A 22252-nucleotide genomic window follows, 5' to 3' on the forward strand; every position below is an offset into this window, starting at 1 on the left:
CATGAACCGTCATGTAGATTCACTACATTAATTATAACAAGATCCTATGATCTTGTTAACGCAGGCAGCCATTCAGGGGTTTGGGAACATGCTAATGTGATGTGTACAACTGAAACATGAGATGTAGATTTTACACAATTGGCCCTCTATGCTCACTAAGCATGTCCTTGACTAATGGGAAACCTGGTGAAATCCCCCACCTGTCGGCTGTGAGCCTCCAGCAGTGAGGCAGTATTTCCCTGGGGGGCAAGGATGGCAGTGAGAGGGAGAGGAAGCTCCAGGCTCTGGGAGGAAGCTGCCAACAGGACAGGATCTGGGCGACCCACTTCCCTGAGGACAGAAGTGCCCCATGGGACAAACATCTCCGTACGGCTGGGAGAAAGGAGAAGCCTCGGAGGACCCCAGGGAACAGAAATATCCTGTGATAGACGATTCAGTTAGATTTCTCACAGAAAACACTGCAGCATTTGTAATGCAGAGTAATTGAACCATGTTATTCAGTAGCGGAAAAGACACTCTTTTAGATCAAGACAGTCATCATTTCCCATTTTGAAGCTGGACGGTCAGACCTGGGCTGCAGGGTCCAGACGGCTCTTTCAGTGCACTGCTATTACAGAAGGAGCCGGAGGGGCAGGGGGAGCAGTCGGTCAGGGACGTCCTGCCGGATAAAGCGCTGATGCTGCCAGTTGGACACGGGGATGCCACAGATGAACCCTCCATGCAGTAGAAACCTGGGTAAGGTGGTGTATCACATTTTAGAATAAGCTTTAATCACCTTTGCTTCCTCAGTGAATACGTGTGAGTGCACCGATGTTTTTTTTTTAATTACCTGGTGGGCAGGTGTTGCAAGTGGATCGCCCGGATGAAGATTGAAAAGTGCCGTGGATACAGATGGCCGGCTCAGCACTACCATGAGGGCACGCATGGCCAGGTGGGCACAGATGTCCTGAGACACGGCCAGATAAAGTTCAAACCATCATCTGGTGCCTCTCCTTGTTAACAACAGGAACAAGAGCAATGTGCGTAGAAAACTAATGTGACATGTCATTTTATTGATGTGGCAATTATCCACGAGAGGAAGCATGGCTACCATGTGTGGTGCCATGGAAACAAAGCGACGAAGAAGAGCGTGATTCTGAGCAGCACTCATCCTGTATGGAAATCCTTTGGGAGGCAAGGAGAAGAGAAAGGAGGCTACGCAGTAGGTGCCATGATCTGACAGCGACGAGCTGGAGACTCTTTATGTGTTCTGGGCCATTTAATGCTCAAATTAGCAAAACGTCTTCTGGATCAAAGGCGAAGAGGTGACGGTGATGTCTTTCAGAGAATCTCTAAGTGCTCATGTAATATAAGAGGAGGAGGAAAGCTCATATGAGTCATAAAATCACCTCCCTGATACATGTCGAGTATGGTTTGTATATTTATGGAGCAGAAAAAAATCCTGCAAACACCTCATTGAAGAGACCTCAAAGGTGCCAAACATGGAGGTGATGGTAATATTTTATTCAGTGTTGCTAATAAACGTGATGAATGTATTTCTCTCATAACAAAACATTTGCATAGCCAATGTCTTGTAAAAAATGTAAACTTGCATTGTTAACATCCATGACTACTTGATAGCACAATTCTTCCTCACTGCCTCTGTTGGCAAACTGCTGGTGCATTGTCCTAATCTGTAGATCGGTGTGGAGGCAGTGGCAAGAATGTGTATTGCAACGTTGTGCACATGTATAATAAAAAACAAACCACCTCATAAAATCATTGCTCCACAGCGCTATTAGTGGTCAAAAACTCTACAGGCTACCTTAAAAGTAGCATATTGAAGTCACAATCACTGGTCAAAGCTTTACATGTTGGTGGTTAAACAGCAGCATCATCAAATGTGTTCAATCTAAGTTAAGTTTTAACCACATATTTCAAACTATCTCTATCAACAATGAGGAAGAGAAGTGATAATAAAGGACACAGTAGAAGCCCAATGAAAACCACAAATCTCCAGTGTTCATTGTGGTAATTTTTTAGACTTTTAGATGAACTTTGGTGAAGAAAATCAATTATTTCTTAAGCTAAATGAATACATAAAAAAGTAATTCACTTATCAGAGAATGCTTTGTCACAGACATCATTTTCTAAGTTCCTGAAAAGTTGATAATTTAGACATACATGGTTTTCATAGGACAACAACAAAGACCAGAGACCGAACATAATGATCTGATGTCGCTGACGTTTCTGCCAAAGTTATTTTATGTACCATGTTGCTTTGTTAGCCTCTCTAATGTCTACAAAACAGCGAATCTTGGACTCGAACTGCTTGTTTGAGGTGAACTCTTTGACATAAGTAAAAGTTTTGTTACTAATAAGATATAAAAGAATCAAACATGCATTTTAGATCAATTAGAAGTGTACACTTTCAAAAAGCAACTTTAACATGTATTTTATATCTATTTTCGCCATCCTATTTAAGAATAAATGTGCAACATCGTTCGTATGTGAAGTTGCTTATACAGTGACTGAATTAAGATTTAGCTTGACCTTATGAACCTGTCTCATCATGTGAGCAGGACTGTTTTGAAATCAGTCTTACAATGTCTGTACATGATCAGACATCCCGTTAAAAGAAGAAAATGATGAAGTGCAAAGACTACCTTGGTTAAACCTGAGCTGACCCCTGATGATGTGTGCTGTACCTGGCTGATGTCCAGACACTGATCCCGACGGACAGAACCAGCCCGGCGGACAGAGGAGGTCGACAGAGGTCTGACCCGATGAGGGGCAGTAAGAACCCGGGTAACAAGCTTCACAGTCGGCCTCAGACTCAGCTGCAGACCTCCCCAAGAAAGTACCTACATGGTGCAGATAAATTGTGTGAGTAAAAATAACACAGACTCTTCTTCTTTTTATCTCTCGCTCACACACACACAGGAAAAGAAATTGCATGCTGTAACAGCGTCAGCTATGCGTACTATAGATTGAATCATTTACTCACTTGGTTAAGTAGCTAGCCGACCATTATGACAGTTTTATTGGACTCCCATTAAGTTTTACAACCTCCTCTAAAGTTCTGGGTACATTAAGTCATTATACTGCACCTCTGGGGGCTCTGTGGCTCCACCTTTGGTGGCAGTGTAATAAAAAGAGGTCAGACACACACTGTAGCTCATTCAAGGAAATAAAAAGGGACTTATAGATTTCTGTTTAGCAAAATGTTCATGATAACAGAAATAATTATCACTTCCCTCAGAGTGTGTTGATTTTCTACCTGGAGGACAGGGGCTTGGCTTTGCACTCCCTTCAGGACAGTAGTGGCCTGCAGGACACACATCACCGTGGACCTGACCCGGGGTTGAATCAGCAAGATGTGGGGATGGAGATGTGGTATCTCCTGTAACTGAGACAATAGACCTTTATTGGATGTCATTACTCATTAGTTTAGTGAGTGAACCAAAAGGCCAAAGCCATTTTGTGCGATCCCTGGGAGAAAAATACTGCAAAGAGAAAGCAGTGGGGACTGATTAATGTTCTGTGGAGACCCCTGCAGCACTGTGGAGTCAAAGGCCGTGGAAAAAAACAGGAGAGCATTGAGAGGAAATGGTGCACACACAGTATTTCTAAGGCTTCTGCAGATTACCCTGCGCAATTTTACCCTTTCTAAAATTCGTCGTTGTGCGAGATGCCATGCATTTATTACCACTCTGTAAAGGGCAATAACAATCAGGCTGTTACCTGTGGTGTTACCCCAAGGTGTGGCCATTCTGGATCCCTCTGTGCAGTAGAAGCCTGGGTTGCATGGCCCCGATGGGAAGGAAAGGCCAACCTCAGCACAGTAATGGCCGGGCAAACAGGGCTGGCATACTTCTATAGAAACTGCCCCTGGAAGAGCAAAACAAACAACTCATGTGTTTGATCTAAATGATAAAATGTGGCATTTATTAGAGTCAAGTGAAATAACCCGTCTTCATTAATAATACCAGTTTCCTTGGCAGGAAAACTCAACATGGTATTATTAATTACTAAATTAATACTTATTTACTAATCATTTATCTATGTATTTATTGATTGTTGCATTTTTTCAGACTTACTGTAATCTATCTTACTTTTTTCCATATTCCCTTTCTGGTGCCTCTAAACTACTACTCCTTGCTGTTTCCTAATACACACACACACAAACACACACACACACACACAAACACACACACACACACACAAACACACACACACACACACACACACACACACACACCAACTGCCACAAAATTTCTCCAATATACACCGCCAACATCCCAGTATGTTTTCCTGTTTTTTGATGTCTGCCTTTTTCTGTAATGTTTATTTTCTGCTTATCCTGTCATGTTTCATATTGTGCCTAGTTGTATCTTGGCTTGTCTCATTTGTTATGTCTCGCTTCAGTGAATAAAGAGAAAAAAAAGAATGTGCACTTAACCCTGCCAATAACTTCAGTTAAGTGAGCCCATTATGTCCAAATGTCACCAACAGTGTTTCTGTGTAATTATTGTAGGTCACCTTCTATGGAGCTGAAGGTGCCTGCAGGGCAGGGAACCATATAGCTGGTACCCTGGGGGCAGTAGGACCCAGCAGAGCAGCGGCCTCCTGTTGGGCCTTCCTCTGGCTGGGCAGAAGCAGAACCGTGGATACAGAGGTAACTAGGAGCAGAGAGATGATGAGGACAGAGACGATGGGAGGGGGATGTAGAAAGTGATAGATGAGAAAGACAGAGGCAGAGACAGAGTATGAGGGAGGTTTAATTATAGACAAGGGAGACAGAATTAAACAGACACAGGGTGTCATATCTTTCACAGTCTATCAGTGAGCATGATGTAGTATGTGTTCGGTCTGCCTGTGTTTACCCAGGAGAGCAGACCCCGGTGGGAGCAGCCAGTCCAGGGGAACTGCAATATCTCCCTGGAGGGCAGAGCTCACAGCCTGACTTATTGGACAACCCCATCTGCCTGCTGAAGGCACCAGCTGGGCATGGGAATGCTACACCAGACTGCGTTCCTGTAGATAAATATCGCATAAAATCTACAGATGGTCCAGGACTAAACATCACAGAGCAGTTCGTGAGGACAATCCTTATCTTGATTATGTGCTATAATGGCCATTTGCATAATTAGAAAGCCATTTACTGTTACAGCCTCTTGTTCATGAGTGCTCACAACACGAACAGTATTACTCAACATTTTTCAGGCAATTCAGAACATTATTATAATTAATCAATCTGACTGAGCCTGGAGCATCACTTACTGTATGTCGAACATATATTTACATCTGATAACATGATGTCTGTTAACAGTCATGAACGTGTTGAGCCGCTGCAGTATTGTATCCTACCTGGTGGGCAATAGTGTCCTCTAGGACACAGCATGGGAGTGTGAGTCCCAGACACATGGCCAGTGTCAGCATCCACTGAGCCAGCACAGTAGAATCCTGCTGTACATTTAACACACTCTGCCTGTGGAAGGGAAATTATGCACAGTACAAATGCAAATTTATGAGTAGGCTACAGATGTTCAGTAATATCAGCAGACATGGACACTTTAGGTGCTTGTGTTGGAGATTATAACAGCTAAACTACAAACTGTATATACAAGGCACACAGATGTTGGTGAAAGATGCTGGAACAGAAGGAGAGCCATAACTTCCCTTTACTGTATAATGTGAAAATAACACAGCCTTGTGATACATTAAAATCCCATCTTTTACAGAAGCCATATACCATGTAAGACTGTAGAACTACTGAAGGTTATTCTGTAGAATAGCTGTTACAATTCTTAGGCTAATAGGAACCTAAAAAAACTAAACTAATCGGTCTCGGTGTGTTGGTTTATCTGGCTTTTCATAACCTAATTTGAAGGAACAGATGAAGAGTGACAGGAGATGGGTTGAGCGAGGGGGTGGTGACATGCAGCAAAGAGCCACAGGTCAAATTCGAAACCCTGAGCCTCTTCCTCACCTGTCCAGGTAAATCCTGGTAGGTGCCTGGTGAACAGGGTAACTGTCTCTCCGATCCAGGTGGGCACATGTTTCCAGGTGAGCAGGGTACAGAGGCCTGCTGGCTGTTGTTCTCTCTGCCTGGACAGTAAGAGCCAGCTGAACAGATATGAGAAGGGAAAGAGAGCCCTCTGGTGACACACAGGAGACCTGCAAAAACAAAGGGAATGCTGTTAATCAGCCACATGCATTGTGCTAAGGGATTATCCGCCAATAAATTCAGTTATGTAATGAAAAGATTTATCTTCTGGCAGATAAGAAGACACATAATTAATGTATTTTAAAGGTGCTTAATTAGTTCCAACCTGGAGGACAAGGCTTGCAGTCGGAGAGATGACTGTTTCTGGTTTCGTTGCTGTAATGTCCTATGGGACACGGCAGTGGAGCTGAGGAGCCCCGGGGACAGTAATGACCTTCAGGACATCTGTCACCTGTTGCCCCTCCATCCTCCGGTGTGGGTGACCAGGCCCCAGAGAGGCAGTAGTACCCACCGCCACACTGGCCTGTTGCAATACTCTTCCCAGGGGACTCACAGAAGGAGCCTGGTTCGATAGAAGAAATTGGTTGTGAAACTCAGTGGATTGGAACGTTACCCTGAATGACCCTGCAAAACAAAGAAAGTCAAACAAGAAACTGTATACTCTAGCAGTCCCAGGTGAGACACAGACTTTATCTAATTAATTTAGCTACTTTACTTTCAAGGCCTGCCTTAACCCTGACTCAACTACTTAACCTTAGAGGAACTCATGATCATTTGCAGTAAATGATGCGTGATGTTTGACCTGGAGGGCAGGGCAAGCAGTCCTGGAGTTTTGCCATACGAGTGTTGGGGTTGATGGACCCAGCTGGACACGGGTACTGGTGTTTGGACCAGGTCCCGGACGGACAGTAATGACCCAGTGGACATTCATAACTTCTAGACAGAGAGCCATTGTGTCTGCCAGGACAATAAAAACTATCCAGACAAAACAAAGGAAGGAATCCTTTTCATCAAAGTGGCATGAATGCACTTGTGTCTGTATGTGTATATGTGAGAGAAAAAAATTACTTAAGCATGTACACATCAAAAGAAAATACTTTTTGTACGCATACAGTTCTTTCATAATCTATCATATTCGTCTAAGAAGAAGTGCATGTGTTTTACGACGCTGAATGACTGCGTGTGGCTGACAAAAGAGCTTACCCCTGGGGACAGGCGCTGCAGCTGGCTTGGCCGTCTTCCGTGCTGATGGTTCCCAAGGGGCACTGCTGAGGAGCCACAGAGCCCTCGGAACAGTAATAACCTGGTTGTGTAAAAACAAGAGTCATGAAAGAGACACACAGTCAGGCTCACATACACTCAAACACACACACTCACATGCGCAATCCACAGTGAACGGGGTTCAGTTTCCAGTGACAGCAGAGCAGCTGCTTATGTTTAGCCTTAATAACTTGAAAGATTGGTTTGTTTACCTGTTCGCTAAGCTGGCTCTGAGATTATGTACACTTTAAACTTCATTATGTACTTCAAAATGCACATTTTCTTATGAATTTCCTACAATGCCACGCAAGGTATCGCTTTTTGCTGCCATTTCACATCCCAAAAGTGTGTTTTTCTTTTGACTGTTTCATGCATTTTCTTTTGACTAGGTTAAATGAAAAAAATGGGGAGTGCACGGGCAGAGAGGTTGTGACTCATTGATACTTTATCTGACAATAAATAGGCCTCTTTCTCTAAGTCCCCCCTTCTGTCAGTTTTGTCTTTGATTTATAATAGTCTCTAAACTACATATTGTGGCCTATCTACTTCATAGTAGTGTTACAATCATGATCAAAGTGACACACAGCAAGGTGTCGTTGCTGAAGAGCAAGAGGATCATAGAGGCATACTGCTGCTAGTGCTCCTGTAAAATTCCCATACTTCCATGATCATTACAAGCGTCTATGCTGCTGCAACCTCTTCGACAAAATATTTTTAGGGAGAAATGCCTGAAAGGTTTTAGTCGAGTTTTCTAAAAAGATATTTGGGTTAGGGGTCAGGGTCAGGTGCTCCCACTAGGCAACCACGACTATGAAAAAATAACAAATCTGGAGGCAGATGTCTAAATTCTCAGGGATCTGATCACCTTTTGGGCATGGTCCACCCCGTCTGTCCCTCAAAGGAGGGTCAGGACGATCTGCACCTTCCAGACAGAAGAAACCTTCCCAGCATTCACCTGATGGCGCAGAGAGCCCCACAGCATCACAATAGTAACCAGGGAGACAAGGCTGGCAATCCTCCTGAGAGGGGAAATGAAAGAGACAAAGAGAGAAAAAGGAAAAGGCAGAGAGGAAGACAGAGAGAGAAGGAGACAGTAAGAAAACGGAAAGAAAAAAGAGGGTGTGCACGCGTTGAAATATTGATTGGGGATTAGATATTGATCAGCTGTCACAATGAAAGAGATAGAAAACACTGCAAGTTACTGTGTAGCAGGACTGCTGACCATATCCTTGTTTTCAAAGTAGAATGTGATAGACATCTATGCGATGCTGTCTGGAGATCCAGAGTGGCAAGACAGGACTTTTTCTTTTTTGGTGGTAAAGTCAGATCGAAAAAAGTTTTCTCTCCTGTGTTAAGGACTTGAGAATAGTTGAAAAAGGTTATGCCAGCACAATCTTTTCTTTTTTTAATAAAAATATTTAAGGAACTTGGAAAGATTATTATGGCAAAACCTTTTCTCACCATTTGTCAAGGCATAAACACAGAAGAAAAAACAATTTATATAAGACTTTTAAAAAAACAAAAACAATACGATATACAAAATGAAATAAATAACAGATAAATGGTAAAAAGAGATAAAGAAAAACATATAAAACCATGAAATAATCCAATACATTTTTAAAACTTAAAAAACATTTTCTTCTCACATTGACGGTGATAGACGGATAGAATTCCTGCTAGTAACTGATTTATTTTGCCAGATATGCCACTGGCTGTTTCTGCGATCTGAATGAATATATATGGCACTTTATCTGTACCTATATTAACATGATTATTGGTGCCATATGCTGTATAGCACAAACATCTTGAATTATGCAGAGAAAAACAGAAAATGTAGTTGATGACAATTCTTTTTTATCTCGTCTTTCTTGTTGACAATAAACAGGGTAAAAAAGAAAAAGTCCATCCTGGCTTCATTTTGAGGGGAATGACTTCTATCTCAATCATTGTCAAGAAGACTTATTGGTGTGGTGTTGAGTCAAAGCAACCTGGGAGACTAATGTGGTCAGGTTGGAGAATGTCCCACGTGGACAGGGCAGAGGATGGACGGTGGCCTGGGGGCAGTAATGACCAGCAGGACATGGCCCTCCCTCTCCTGATGAGCGACACAGAGAACAGCTGCCATTTGTGAACCATCTCAAAATAGAAATACTTCCACATCTCAACAGATGATCATACAGCAAACAATTCGATTCTCTCACATATTAGCAGGAAACAGTGTGGTGGGCTCAGACCTTGTTGTATGTGTGACCGTGAAGCACACATCTGGTGAAGAGGATTGTTTACCTGCAGCCTGCGAGAGAGGTCGTGGAGAGGTGTTTCCAAGTGAGCAGTAATATCCTTCCTGACATGGTCCAGTGACAGCTGTGCCATTTATGGAAGAGCAGTAATGGCCACCGTCACACTGCCTGCACTGAGAGACAGACCAGTAGCCGGGGTCAGGACCGTAAGTTCCCTCTGGACAGCCCTTCAAGTCAAATCCAGTTCCTTCAGGGCAGTAAAAGCCTGAAGGACACAGAACAAAAACACAAGGAGATGCATGAATATGAAGGAAGAGTTTGTTTCAGTTTGTTACGTGATAACTCCGTGAAATTAGCATACAAAAGCAAATTCAATTTCCAAATAGTTTTAAGGGTATACAAAGTAGTAAACCACAGACCTGCAGGACACAAGTACAGAGAGCCGGACACACAGTACCAGCCTGGCACACAGGGTTCGCACTGAGTAGCGTGTGTCACAGCAACATACGTCCCTGGATCACAGGGCACAGGTTGAACTGTTCCCTCTGGGCAGTAGGAACCCTCAGGACATGGTCCCCCTGTAACTCCATCAGTAGGGGTGGATGTGATGGCTCCCTCCACACAGTAATATCTGCATAAGAAACAACAAAACAACTATAAAACAGAGCTGATAAGCACTTACTCGTTAGTTTAAAGTAAATAATAACGAGGGCACAAATAATGTTTGTTTCCTGAGAGTCTGGTTTACCCCCTTCTGCAGGGTCCTGTGGGTTTAGTGAGGCCAACAGAGTCGCAGTAAAATCCTCCCAGACAGGGTTTACAGTCGTCCTGGACGCGCAGGCCTGAGCTGTTTGACCAGCTTCCTTCAGGGCAGGCCACAGGGGCTGTGGTGCCTGTAAAGATGACACAGCTTGCATTTCGACTTCAGCAAACAGCATGTATATATGAGTATGTATTAAACTAAAAAAATAATTCCACAAGAAAAATGTAGTTTTTAGGTTTGGCAATGTAATATGCTGTGACACTGTTGTACACACTGTGAGCAGAATTTTAGTGCAACAAAATAAGTGAAAGCTCCAGTTCCTGCTTGCAGCATTGAGCAACTCAGGACGAGGCAGAGTTTACCCTGAAGCAGCTTTTCTAAAGCACGGGTCAGCGCCCCAAGTCAGACAGAACAAGTGTACAAATTAATTTGAAGAAAGCGGTATCAAAAGTTACAAGATAAATGTTGTCAGAACTTCCTGGAGGCCACCAAATGGTAATTAGTATGAATAAAACATCTTAGCCCTTGAACATAATATGGTAGAATGTTAATAGCCTCACACTGAATAAATTTGGTTGCATTAGCCTGTAAAACAAGCTACATCAGCACCGGGGTTACGAAAACCATTATTTTGAAAGTGTGGACCCCTGCCACTTGATAGATTTCAGGTATTAACAGTACAGCAACACTGAAGCAGCTGCTGGTGGTAGATTGCTTATTACATAAGGACAAGACAGTAACCTGAGGGGCAGTATTGACCGGGAGGACACAGAGAGCCTGAGAGGCCATCCAGTGGGCTGGGAGAGGATGCTCCCTCTCTGCACCAGTAACCAGCATGGCATGGTCCTGTGGATGGAGGAATATCACAACACATCATCATCAAACAGTAAAGAATACATCTTGTCTGGTGTTATCCAAGTCACTGTAAGTCCTGAGATCCCAAATTGATCCCAATTGTTTTTTGTTTTGTTTTTTCAATTGTTGTTTTACATTTTAAACCACGTCCCCGACTGAATGGGTTAATTACTTTTCCTTTAACAACTAGATCACCCAAATTAGCTTTCAAGATATCAGCATCTGAGATTGGTTTCTCAAAAAGCTAGGCAAATACAGTAAATTTAAAGTTATCCGCAGCAGAGTCTAGCTAGCAGAATGTTTATTTGCAATGCAATGTATATTTTGATTTTATCCAATAGAGTTTTATGTATGTTAAGAGAAGAGAAGAGAAGAGAAGAGAAGAGAAGAGAAGATCTCACCTGTTGGCTCTGACAGTCCCACAGAAGCACAGTATTGTCCAGCAGGACAATGCATGCAGTCAGTGAGGCTGTGTGCGTGCTGTCTCGGGTTGAAGGAGCCTCTGGGGCAGGGGTGTTGGTTGGGCAGAGCTGTACCTGCAGGGCAGTAGTGACCTTTAGGGCACGGCCTCAGCAAGGAGGCATTGGCTAGTCTCATATCACAGTAGTAACCTTGAAAGAAGAGGAACACATATTTCAACACATTTTCTTTCAACTTGCAAAGTGCTGTATCATAAATGGAACATGTGCATGTGAACAAGACATTAACTTCAGTAAATAAAAGGGTTGGGTGAAGGGTTTATTGAGAGTTACTTTCATTACAGCCTGTTCAGCAGAACAGAAATGGCACAAGGGTAAATAAGATGTTTTCAAAAAGGAAAATAAATATATGCGTCTGCTGAGAGGCTCCTACCTGCCTCACAGACAGAACAGGCTGCCTGTTTCTCTCTGTCCTGATAGGTCCCTGATGGGCAGGGCTCAGGAGCTGCACTGCCCTCTGAGCAGAAGTGTCCCAAAGGACATGGCAGAGCTGTAGCCACAGTCTGACCAGGAGGGCACCAATAGCCTATCAAAGTGACAAGAGACACAATACTGTGTGAAAGGATGGACACAAGGTTGGAGCAGAGCAAAGAATCTATCTAACACAGTGTATGGACTGACCCTGGCTGCAGGGTCCAGTCGGAGCCCTGAGTCCTGCTCCTCTGCAGTAAAACCCAGCGGCGCAGGGCTGACAGCCAGCCTCACTGCTCAGACCTGGCACGGGGGAGAAAGTACCAGCTGGACACAACTCTGGCTCTCCTGAGCCCTCAACTGTGGAGAGAAACACTTCGAGTAGTCATTCATTCACCTAATCTTTCAGCGCATTTACGTACACAGTCCTATTCTGAGCTGTAGGGCATGAAGACTTACACCAGGATACTTTGGGAGAAAAGTGTGGAGTAACTCTACGCAGGTCAACACAAATAGAAACAAGATGACTCACACGCATACCCATGAGTAATTCAGGGTGTCTGGTCCACCTGAGTCATAGCTTTAGAGTCTACAGGTTATCTAATTTGCATGTCTCTTGGCACAGAGAAGACACCAGTGAATCTTGAGAGTACCCCAAATGTTAAGGCTAAAGACTTCTCGCTTAAACAACTTGTGCTGAATTTAAAGTGAGATATGTTAAGACTGGTGGATTAACTATTTCATTGCACACCAAAAACTAATGTATGATGGGGATATTATGAATAAATGAATATATTTTCCAATTAAACTTGATTATAAATTGTCTCTGTCCACCCCTAGCGGGCACTTTACTATTCAACTATTAAGAGGCTTAAAAACTTTGTTGGCAAGCTATTGATACACGGTGGTAATTCAGGGCTTACCACAGTATGTCCCAGGTGGACAGATGCTGCCAGTTTCTCCATCTGTTGGTCTGGCATTATCTGCTCCTCCAACACAGTAATAACCAGGGGAGCAGGGACCCATCGGCAGAGCCAAACCTTCCAAAGAATACAAGTAGTATTTGTTGTTTGTTATATGTCAATATTATTTGATTGATGTAGCCCAGAAATATTATGTATAAATTGCCTTGGGACTGAAATCCCATTTTGCAGAAGTTTTTTACAGTAGCGTCATGGTTTACGGTATAGTTGTTTCATGTTTTATTTTGTAGACTATGTCCTCATGTGTCATGTGTTGCATTCCACTTCCTGTCTTTGTCTTTTTCCTCACCCTTTTTCCTTCAATCTTACATTTGTTCGGCTGTGTTGCACATCTGTTTCCTGGTCCTGTCTTCTACTTGTGTATTTTTGCATTTACTGTCTGTATCCTTGTGTTATCCTGGTTTGTACTTATTTTTGGATTTTGCTTTTATGTTTTGTTGTTGCTTTAATCATATATCTAGCGGTCAGAACAAACAAACAATATCTTCGCAAATCAAATGAAATCCAATGTCATATATCTACCTATGTCCACCTGTCATATATCCATCATCATAATCCAACATAAATACATTCATATTTGATATTCTTGGTGTAAAATGTGGCATAATATATTTTTCAACTATTTTTCAAAATAAACCAACTATTGTTGCTGTTTCAGACAATATACTCAAATGTATTAGTAACATCTTACACAATTGTTTCTAATTACAGTGTGTCTTTCTATGCATTTAAATACATTTTAATATATCGCTGTTTATTACTATAAATTACAAGTCTGGCCTTAGACCTCTTGTTGATTCTAATGTGCCTTTACTTTACGAAAAAAATCTACAATTTCAACTGCTTAATTTTTCATCATAGTTCAGTAATTATATGGTAACACTGGAGTAATAGTTTTAAAATGGTAACGTGGTGACATTAATGGTGTACCAAGTTGATAATAAGGAGGTCAGACAGCATGATGTTTCCATTATATTATAGACTACTATCAGCGTAGTACCTTCAAAGTCAAATGAGACATTTGGGAGCCAACATTACAAATTACCACTTTGTAAAACTCTAATCTATCCTCCTTTATGTTCCAAACAATCCATTTTGTTTCAAGGTGAAACTGTACAAATCATATGTTTAATAATTTTCCTTGTTACCTGGAAATATTAGACGTGTGTTGTTTAAACTGTGGATTTGTGGCCAACATGTATTGATAAGCAATGTCAAAATACCTGAGATGTTACAGAAGGCTCCGGGTGGACAAGGCAGGGGCTCCTGGCTACCTGAGGGGCAGTAAAAGCCTACCTGACAGCGCCCCCCTGTGGAGGTAGCTGGACACAGACAGTTGGCATTTGTGTAATTGTCCAGGTCAAAAGGCTGAGAGTTCCATGCTGCTGACACACAGAACCAACCTGAGAGGAAACAAACACAGCAGGAGACAGAGTGAGAGCCGATGAAAAGTGATGCGTTGATGTTTTGACTGCTGTCTATTTCTGTCATACACAAACACTCTGCTGCTGCTGACACAGAGAGGCATCACTGCAGACATCACATGATGACTTTCTCACACACACAGAGCAGCAATACAGAGCAAGGTGAGAGAGATGAGTCATTGGTGAGAAGAAAAAAAAAAGAAAAAACCTCCAACAAACTAGCTAGCTACTTTTTTAAATATCTGCATGAAACTTGTGGGCATTATGTGGTGGCATATGGAGCCAAGCTGTTCTGCACATTTGCACATACATGAATTATGCACAGGGAATTATCTGAAAGCTGCGGTTGGTGCTGAAGTGCGCGAGTGAAAGTGAGGAGGAGAACTAAAGTAATGACTGATGTGGCTGGTGTTGAGTTGTGGCGCTTCATGCTTAATGTGCACTCTTTGTTCCTGACCGCGAAGTCTTCCAGACTGCTTTGGACTGGATTGTCAGCCCCAGGAGACAAACAGGCTGGTGCAGAGGACAAAGTCCTGACACTGAGAAACTATTGCTGTGATTGTATCTTTGGTAGAAATAAACAAAGACACTGTTACTGACCAGCCTTGCATTTTCCAGACACTTTGGTCAGCCTCTCCTTCTCACAGTAGTGTCCTGGAGGACAAGGCAAGCAGCTGTCCAGACTCTGAGTCATAGGCTCGGGGTTGTAGTATCCACGAGGACAGGGAAACTGAGTGGCATGCCTTGTACCTAGGTGTACAACGCAATCAGATTTCAGTATTTGTAGTATTTGTAGCATGTACGTTTTTTCAATAAATTCATGAAGAAACACAACCATGAAAGGTTTTTGGATACCATCAGGGCAGTAGAATCCAGGTGGACAGGGGCACTTGGTGAAGTTGCCGGTCTTCTCTGCACAGTAATAGCCAGCAGGGCACCGGGAGCACACCGACTGCCCAGTGAGATTGGTGTAGGTCCCAGCCGGACAGGGCACTGGGCTCGCACTCCCATCAGGGCAGTAATGAGCTGGTGGGCAAAGACCTCCTTCAGAGCCTGGAGAGGAAAAACCCAATTACACGTGGTAAATTAGTGAGATTGTGACTGTGAAGCCCTCAGTGTGATGAATCCAGTGATAAACCCTGATTAAGTCGGCAATCAACCATTCAGCAAAACACCCTCACACATTCAGATTTGCTGCATTTATCAGCATCTGTTCCTCCTCTATCTGATGCTTCTTCATAAGAATTCTCCTCACACATTATATATTACCCCGGCTCTACACTGTCACTTTCATGTATGAGCTACATCCATTGTTAACCACTGATAAAATCAACGCATCGATGTGGCTAGACTAGATTTATCCTGCAGAAACAATGGAGTAATGGATGAAGTCACTTTGCCACTATCTGACAAGCACAATTCAATATTTTCCTGTTCTACCTGTGGCTGTTGTGTCTCCCCCTGGACAGTAAAATCCTGCCTGACACAGTCCAGACGGACGCGTGAGACCCGCGGTGCCACAGAACTGACCCGCTGGACACGGACTACAGCCAAAGGCATCTGTCAGATAAAGACTGCAACCACCCACACGTCACATACATAGTAAAACAACAGGGTTAACTTAATAGGAATATGTTTATGTAATATATGAGGTGTCCAACCTATCAGAGTAGGTTCCTGGAGGACAGGGCACCGGGAGACTGGTGCCCTCGGGACAGTACCTCCCCTGCGGACATGCTCCTCCCACTCCCGTGCTGAAGTTTCCATCTGGGTTCTGAAAGTTTACACCTTGAGAGCGTGCATATCTAAAATTAGTTTAGTTGTTTAGTTCAGCACCACAGCTTTCAGCTAGTAGCAGTTGTTTAGGTTAGGTTACAGTGATAAATGGTGATATTTGTTTTTTTACCGCATGTGTACCTGCTATGCAGTAGTAACCGGCTTGACAGGGTCCAGTGGGTTCAAACAGACCCCAGTCCTCGCAGAAGAACCCTGTGAAGCACAGCAGGGAGAATTGAAACCACCACCACATTAAAAAAATAAGGTGTGGAAATAATTATTTCATCCTCTAGCTAATAAATAAAGAACAAAATTATACATAAAACACTCAAATTGAACACTCCCAACACTACTACTAAACATATTATAAAAGCATTTGCAGTGTCGTGCAGAGCAGTGAAGATAACCATGTGACAATACTCTCACCTGCTGGACAAATGAGGCACTGCTCCACTTGGCTGAGGCCAAACTGAGGGCTGTAAGTGCCAGGAGGGCAGGGCAGGATACCCTCAACTCCACCACCGAGACAGTAGTGTCCTGCTGGACAGAGCTGGACGCCCTCTCCTGACAGACAGTATGTCCCTGTGGGGCAGTCATCGCACGCCTCCGCCCCTTCACCCAACATAGGAAGATGGAGATATTGAGGTTAAGCCTACATTTTATCTTTCAGATCATGACATTTGATATCTAACACACTTCCATGGAATGAATTGTCCATACCTGTAGTGTTTGAGTACGTCCCATCAGGGCAGACTACAGGAGAATTTGAGCCCATGGGACAATAGTGTCCAACTGGACAAATGTCCCCTGTCACACCATCTGAGGGCACTGAAGACGTGGCCCCTCCTGAACAGTAATACCCTAAAAATCAGTAGATAAGGCATTTAAAGAATTAAAACACAGATGTGATGATGCTTTTTGTTTGAATAACTTCTTGTGTGAAAAATAATTTATTTGACATGTGATTAAAACTAAGCTACAAAATAGCAAACAAACATCTACACAAACCATAAAATAATAGTTTGGAAGGTCAATGCCAGTTTAAAAAGACCACCCTTTGTTCAGATACTTCATTCCCACACCTGTCTCACAGATTCCCGTGGGCTTTCTGAGCCCAGTACTGTTGCAGTAGTGTCCTGGAGGGCAGGGCCAGCAGGAGGACAGGTTTTGAGCTCCCACAATGCTGCTCCATGTTCCCACAGGGCAGGGATGCTGCTGTGGATACTTGGTCCCACGTGGACAGACATATCCTGCAGAACACACACCGCCAGAGGCCACGGCCACCTGCGGGGAATGTCGGCGTAATCAACAGAAAATTAAAAAACTTTGATAATCTTGGCTCTCAGCTATAGTTAGAAGTTTAAAAGTTTAAAGTGTTGGCAGTTTGTTGCTGTCATTCATTTCCCACGCACTACCAGCAGCATATCCAACAAGCATCTCGGAAATATAATTATTTTTTTAAGCGACGCAAACTTGAACTGAACATCTAAATCCATATTCATATCCGATGACAAACACTTCAGCAGTCACAGTGTGTGGGAAATTAATGGCTGCCATCAAATCAAATACAAAGCTTTAACTTCGAAAGCTGAAATATTCCACTTGAAAAACACAGGATATTTCTACATCTTTAATGCTGTGATATGCTCACAAAATCCAGGATCGCCTCACCTGAGGAAAAAGCCAGTTAATCAACAAAAGGCAACAAAGCAAATAAAATGCTTCAACATGGCACATATGGAGGGCACAGAAGCCTTCATTCCTGCTATATCACTGGAAGTCAAACATATCTATTGAGTGAACAAAAAAAATCATTTTAACAAATAACTAAGAACAATGATATGACATCAAAACAGGGAATAATCAAATTCTGTATATTTTTTTCTCTTTCTCTGCACAACCTCAGATACATGGGCACAGGCACTTTATCTAGACTTTATATGAAACACTGTTACCATTGTCTTGAAATAATTTATACTGCTTGCTTTGTTCTTTTATTTGTTAAAATGTTTACTCATATATATATGTTGTTTGTTTTAAGCTGTTGTTTGCTCCTTTATGTGAATCTTGTCTTGGCCAGGATTCACTTGTACAAGAGTGTTTGAATCTCAATGGGAATCTTCCTTTTAAAATAAAGGTTAAAAGGTGCAATATGTAGGAATTCTAGTTGAAAGCATTCAAAAATCAACCAATACTGTCAGCAGCAACTGAAGTTAGCATAATAAACAGCCAGCCCCTGTCCATACCATCCCAATGGTCCAGTGTTAGTGTTAACCAAGTCCTACCTGCTAGCTGCACAGCTAACCGAGCTAACTAGCAAATGACAGCTACAATTAGCAACAGTTAGCGGTAACTTTAGTGATATGCTGCCCATCATTTGTTTCGAATATGAATTCAGCAGGTGGCCAATTCTTATATACTGTTAAATAAAAACAACAAATAAAGAGACGGTCAGGAGAGTTAGTATTTTTTGTGATACTGTCCCAAAAACAGCTCACACTTAAAACAACCATGTGTCTCTTTGAATGTTGTACTATTTTGTTTATACTAAAAACATCCATTTAGATGCGCTGTTAGAAGCCAAGTTTTCAAAATTCATTATTCATTTCATCTTACTGGAGAGGCAGTGGAGGCTCCAGAGGTGCAGTAGTGTCCCGGGTAACAGAGACCCTGAGGGGCAGAGAGGCCTGCTCTGCTGCAGAACCATCCGGCCTCGCATGGCCGACAGTGCTGCGCAGTGTCGCCACCTGGCTGGTCAGAGTACGAGCCCTGAATAATAAGATGATCAAATTTGACCACAGTAATTATGTACATTGGAATCAGGGTAAATGCAATTAATGAAGCACGAGTGTAAAACTAGGAGACACAGCCGACATGTCGGACTACGGCTCAGAACAAGACTGAAGAACAAGGACAAGCAGCTGGATGGACAGTCACAATACCACGCCACACACAGATACAGTACTGACTGGAGGACAGGATCGAGCAACAGAGGACCCTGGAGGACAGTAGTGTCCTGTGGGACACAGCGGCGACTGGGATAAGCCTGTCTGGTTACACACTCTTCCTCCCTCACACTCGACACATGACTGTCCACCTCGTCGCTGTGAGGATTCAGAGTAGAGACAAGGGACTAACATAGAGCAGGTTTTCTTTCATTATTTATTTTCAACTGCGCAGTTTCAGTAGAGCGGGATTTGGCATTCTGTAAGGATTATTTCTTACCGGCTGAAAAGTGCCCAGAGGACATGGTTCTGCCCTAGCTGCCCCCTCTGAGGTATAATAACCCTCCGGTGCTTCATTCTGAACAGGCGAGGCGGAGCCACCGGTACAGTAGAAACCAGGAAAACAAGGGCCTGAGGGTGAGGTGTTGTTGGAACCTAAACAATAAAAACTGACGGGGAGAGAAAAGTCTTGACACAAAGAAAAGAGATTTCTTATTTCTCTCGAATAAATGGGCTGAGATTATAAGTGAATAGTAAGAAGAGTGGCATTACCCTGGTGGACAGCTGACACACTCCTCAGGTCTGCTGAGGCCGGTGCTGTTGCTGAAGGTGCCGGGAGGACACGGGAAGGGAGAGGACGAAGCTAGAGGACAGTAACTTCCTGCAGGACATAGACCTCCTGTCGGCCCATCTGCAGGGGTCTGGAAATAGTTACAGAACAGGCATGTAAAGATTTGCTAAAAGATAGTGAATAGGGAAATAAATTCAATTCCTGAAGCAGTGGAATCTGATAGGAGGAAAGTAATGTTTCATGATATGAGTTTCATCAGTAGACCGAAGGTCGAGAAGGGTAAACGACATAGAAAGTTCCTCCAATCTTTTTTTTGCAGTAGCTCTTCAGTCAGCCATTAATGGTGTCTCCTGGATGTACCAACCATTAAAAATTAAGACCAGTTATGGTGTTTTTATTCACTATAATGAGCGGTTCTCTGGAACTGTCGGGTGACCTGAGATCTGCTGAAACTGTATTTTCTTTGAAAAGCATTTCTTTTCTCTTTTGGTAGTTGTGTTGTACGTGTGTGTGTGTGTAAATGTGTGTGTGTGTGTGTGTGTGTGACTTTGTGTGTGCCTGTTGTTATCCATGTGTGGATGCTGAGGTGGGAATAAGACGTTATAAAAAACTGTATGTGTGTGGGCATTCATGGTAACATTAACTGAAATGTTGTTTTATTTATGCAGAATATTGATGTGTTTTCTGTCTTATATGAAATATGTTGCACATTTGGATTGTAGGTTTTTTTTTTATATCTCTGTCGAATAAATTATCAACATATTCATTTTTTTCCTTTGTTTTTTTGATTTATGGCATTATTATCTGTGTTAAATTGCCAAAAAGACAGTTTTGACTTCTCCCCTCCTTCTAATCATGACTGTGCTGCTTTCATCTGAATATACTATTATATATAAAATAAATTGCTCTGAAAAATGAGTACATAGAGACTACAAATGTGATGAGAGCAAAAAACATCAGGAACCTGTTTGGAGTTCAGAGGTTTAATGTTGTACTGATGCGTTTACTTGACTTGATGACTTCATTATTTAGAGAGGATGTCTTTAATTATTTCCCTAAATTTGCTTGTGGACCCCAGGAGGACTAGTAACTATTTTACTTAAGTTAATCAGGGTTAAACACATCAAGAAAAGAATAAAGAATTCATTACTAGCAACCTCTATTGAGTAAATTATTAAAAATAGTATTTTCATACTGCAGACTTGGCTCCCTCACGACAGTAGAAGCGCTCTCTGCAGCTTCCAGAGGGCTCTGACAGTCCCACACCCGCGCAGTACTGGCCTCCGCCACAGGGGGAGCACTCAGACCCACCACTGAGAGCCGAGCGTGAACTGTAGGTGCCTTCAGGACACGGCTCGGGAGTAGAAGTGCCTTCTGAACAGTAATAGCCCTGACAAAAAAGTGACAAGACAAGAGATTTCTCATCTATACTGTTACACTGCCTCATCCATGTGTTAACACATTTTATTCAAAATGCTGGATGTTCCCACCTGAGGGCAGACTGATGGCATCTGAGTCCCCAGGCTGTCGCAGTAATGCCTAGGTGGACATAATACACACGCCTCTCCACTGTGGCCGAGTGTATTGTTCCTGTATTGGCCAGCCTGACAGGGGTAGGTGTAGGGGTAGCCAGTCCCTACGGTGCAATAGTGCCCATGAGGACACACTCCTGTCTGTGATATCACAGTATACACATACAGTCAAATGGTGCTCAGTATTATGACGAAAAAAATAAATAAATACTTGAATACATTTTTTCATATTAAATGCTATATATCTAATTTATTCTGGATCTCACAGGGTTGGTAATAGGCTGCTCCTGAGGCTGCTGGGAGTAACAGTACTTCCCTTCAGGACACTGGACACACTCGCCGGCCTCACGCAGTCCAGGAACCTCACTGTAGGTACCATTGGGGCAAGGAATGGGGTTGGGATCCTGTGAGGGAAATAACATTTAAAGGTAATTTAATGAAACAAAAGTGCTTCGGACATTTGAAAAACATACATGTTAATAAAGAAAACAAATTCTTCCTTTGCAGTGCATATCGTTTCGACTCACAATGCCTCCTCCAGGGCAGTAGAAGCCACGAGGACAGAGAGTGGCTGAGCGCTGGGGGTCTCTGGCCAAACCCTGAGAGCAGAGAAAGCCTGGGGGGCACACCATGACACTCAACATGGCTTCCTCGCTCGTGGTCTCGTTGCTGCAGTAGTGGCCCTGCAGGCATGGAGAACACTCCAAAGAGCCCTCGTCCTACACACCAGATAACGTGAAGGAAGATTCAGGGAGTTTAAGTTAAAGATATCAACCAGTATGGGGGAGGGACAGCGCAAAATACACTCTGAAAACTCGAGGGAGAGGAGGATCGAACTTGCAAGATGCTGCAGGAGCACTGATTTTGCTTCCATATTGAGAGCGAGAGATGAACTATTACGAAATTTTGAGTTTAGCAACTCATTTTGCTGACATTTACAGATGTACATACATGGTGAGTAATGTAATACGATATCACTGTGGGCTGAAAATGCTAATCTAAAAATAGGACAATCAAAAGGACG

The 22252-nt window shown here is 42.9% G+C and overlaps 1 protein-coding gene across 11 annotated transcripts in view; it reads right to left on the reverse strand.

The window, feature by feature from the left end:
• LOC115572556 (zonadhesin) overlaps positions 1–22252 on the reverse strand; it is a 60174-nt gene that overhangs the window by 28128 nt on the left and 9794 nt on the right. For 10 of the 11 annotated variants that reach the window (XR_003982105.1, XR_003982106.1, XM_030402756.1 and 7 more), the window contains 40 exons: positions 21756–21947; positions 21495–21632; positions 21187–21369; positions 20892–21086; positions 19678–19826; positions 19406–19574; positions 19150–19284; positions 18797–18949; positions 17263–17464; positions 16901–17041; positions 16607–16792; positions 16322–16393; positions 16066–16192; positions 15845–15978; positions 15260–15457; positions 15005–15154; positions 14204–14383; positions 12921–13037; positions 12208–12357; positions 11960–12112; positions 11509–11718; positions 10994–11098; positions 10238–10382; positions 9909–10120; positions 9536–9754; positions 9238–9344; positions 8115–8268; positions 7193–7292; positions 6792–6964; positions 6315–6551; positions 5972–6159; positions 5350–5470; positions 4866–5016; positions 4522–4661; positions 3724–3870; positions 3260–3388; positions 2688–2843; positions 830–946; positions 570–731; positions 201–419 (listed from right to left, as the gene is read on the reverse strand). Coding sequence is in view for 9 of the 11 variants with exons in the window: in XM_030402756.1 (XP_030258616.1) it covers positions 201–419; positions 570–731; positions 830–946; positions 2688–2843; positions 3260–3388; positions 3724–3870; positions 4522–4661; positions 4866–5016; positions 5350–5470; positions 5972–6159; positions 6315–6551; positions 6792–6964; positions 7193–7292; positions 8115–8268; positions 9238–9344; positions 9536–9754; positions 9909–10120; positions 10238–10382; positions 10994–11098; positions 11509–11718; positions 11960–12112; positions 12208–12357; positions 12921–13037; positions 14204–14383; positions 15005–15154; positions 15260–15457; positions 15845–15978; positions 16066–16192; positions 16322–16393; positions 16607–16792; positions 16901–17041; positions 17263–17464; positions 18797–18949; positions 19150–19284; positions 19406–19574; positions 19678–19826; positions 20892–21086; positions 21187–21369; positions 21495–21632; positions 21756–21947 (6316 nt within the window). In the remaining 2 variants the exon portion in view is untranslated. The remainder of the gene's footprint in view (positions 1–200; positions 420–569; positions 732–829; positions 947–2687; positions 2844–3259; positions 3389–3723; positions 3871–4521; positions 4662–4865; positions 5017–5349; positions 5471–5971; positions 6160–6314; positions 6552–6791; positions 6965–7192; positions 7293–8114; positions 8269–9237; positions 9345–9535; positions 9755–9908; positions 10121–10237; positions 10383–10993; positions 11099–11508; positions 11719–11959; positions 12113–12207; positions 12358–12920; positions 13038–14203; positions 14384–15004; positions 15155–15259; positions 15458–15844; positions 15979–16065; positions 16193–16321; positions 16394–16606; positions 16793–16900; positions 17042–17262; positions 17465–18796; positions 18950–19149; positions 19285–19405; positions 19575–19677; positions 19827–20891; positions 21087–21186; positions 21370–21494; positions 21633–21755; positions 21948–22252) is intronic. The other variant, XM_030402783.1, reaches the window with a different exon arrangement.

This window comes from Sparus aurata, chromosome 2 (genome assembly GCF_900880675.1).
Source record: "Sparus aurata chromosome 2, fSpaAur1.1, whole genome shotgun sequence".
Taxonomy (NCBI): Eukaryota; Metazoa; Chordata; class Actinopteri; order Spariformes; family Sparidae; genus Sparus; species Sparus aurata.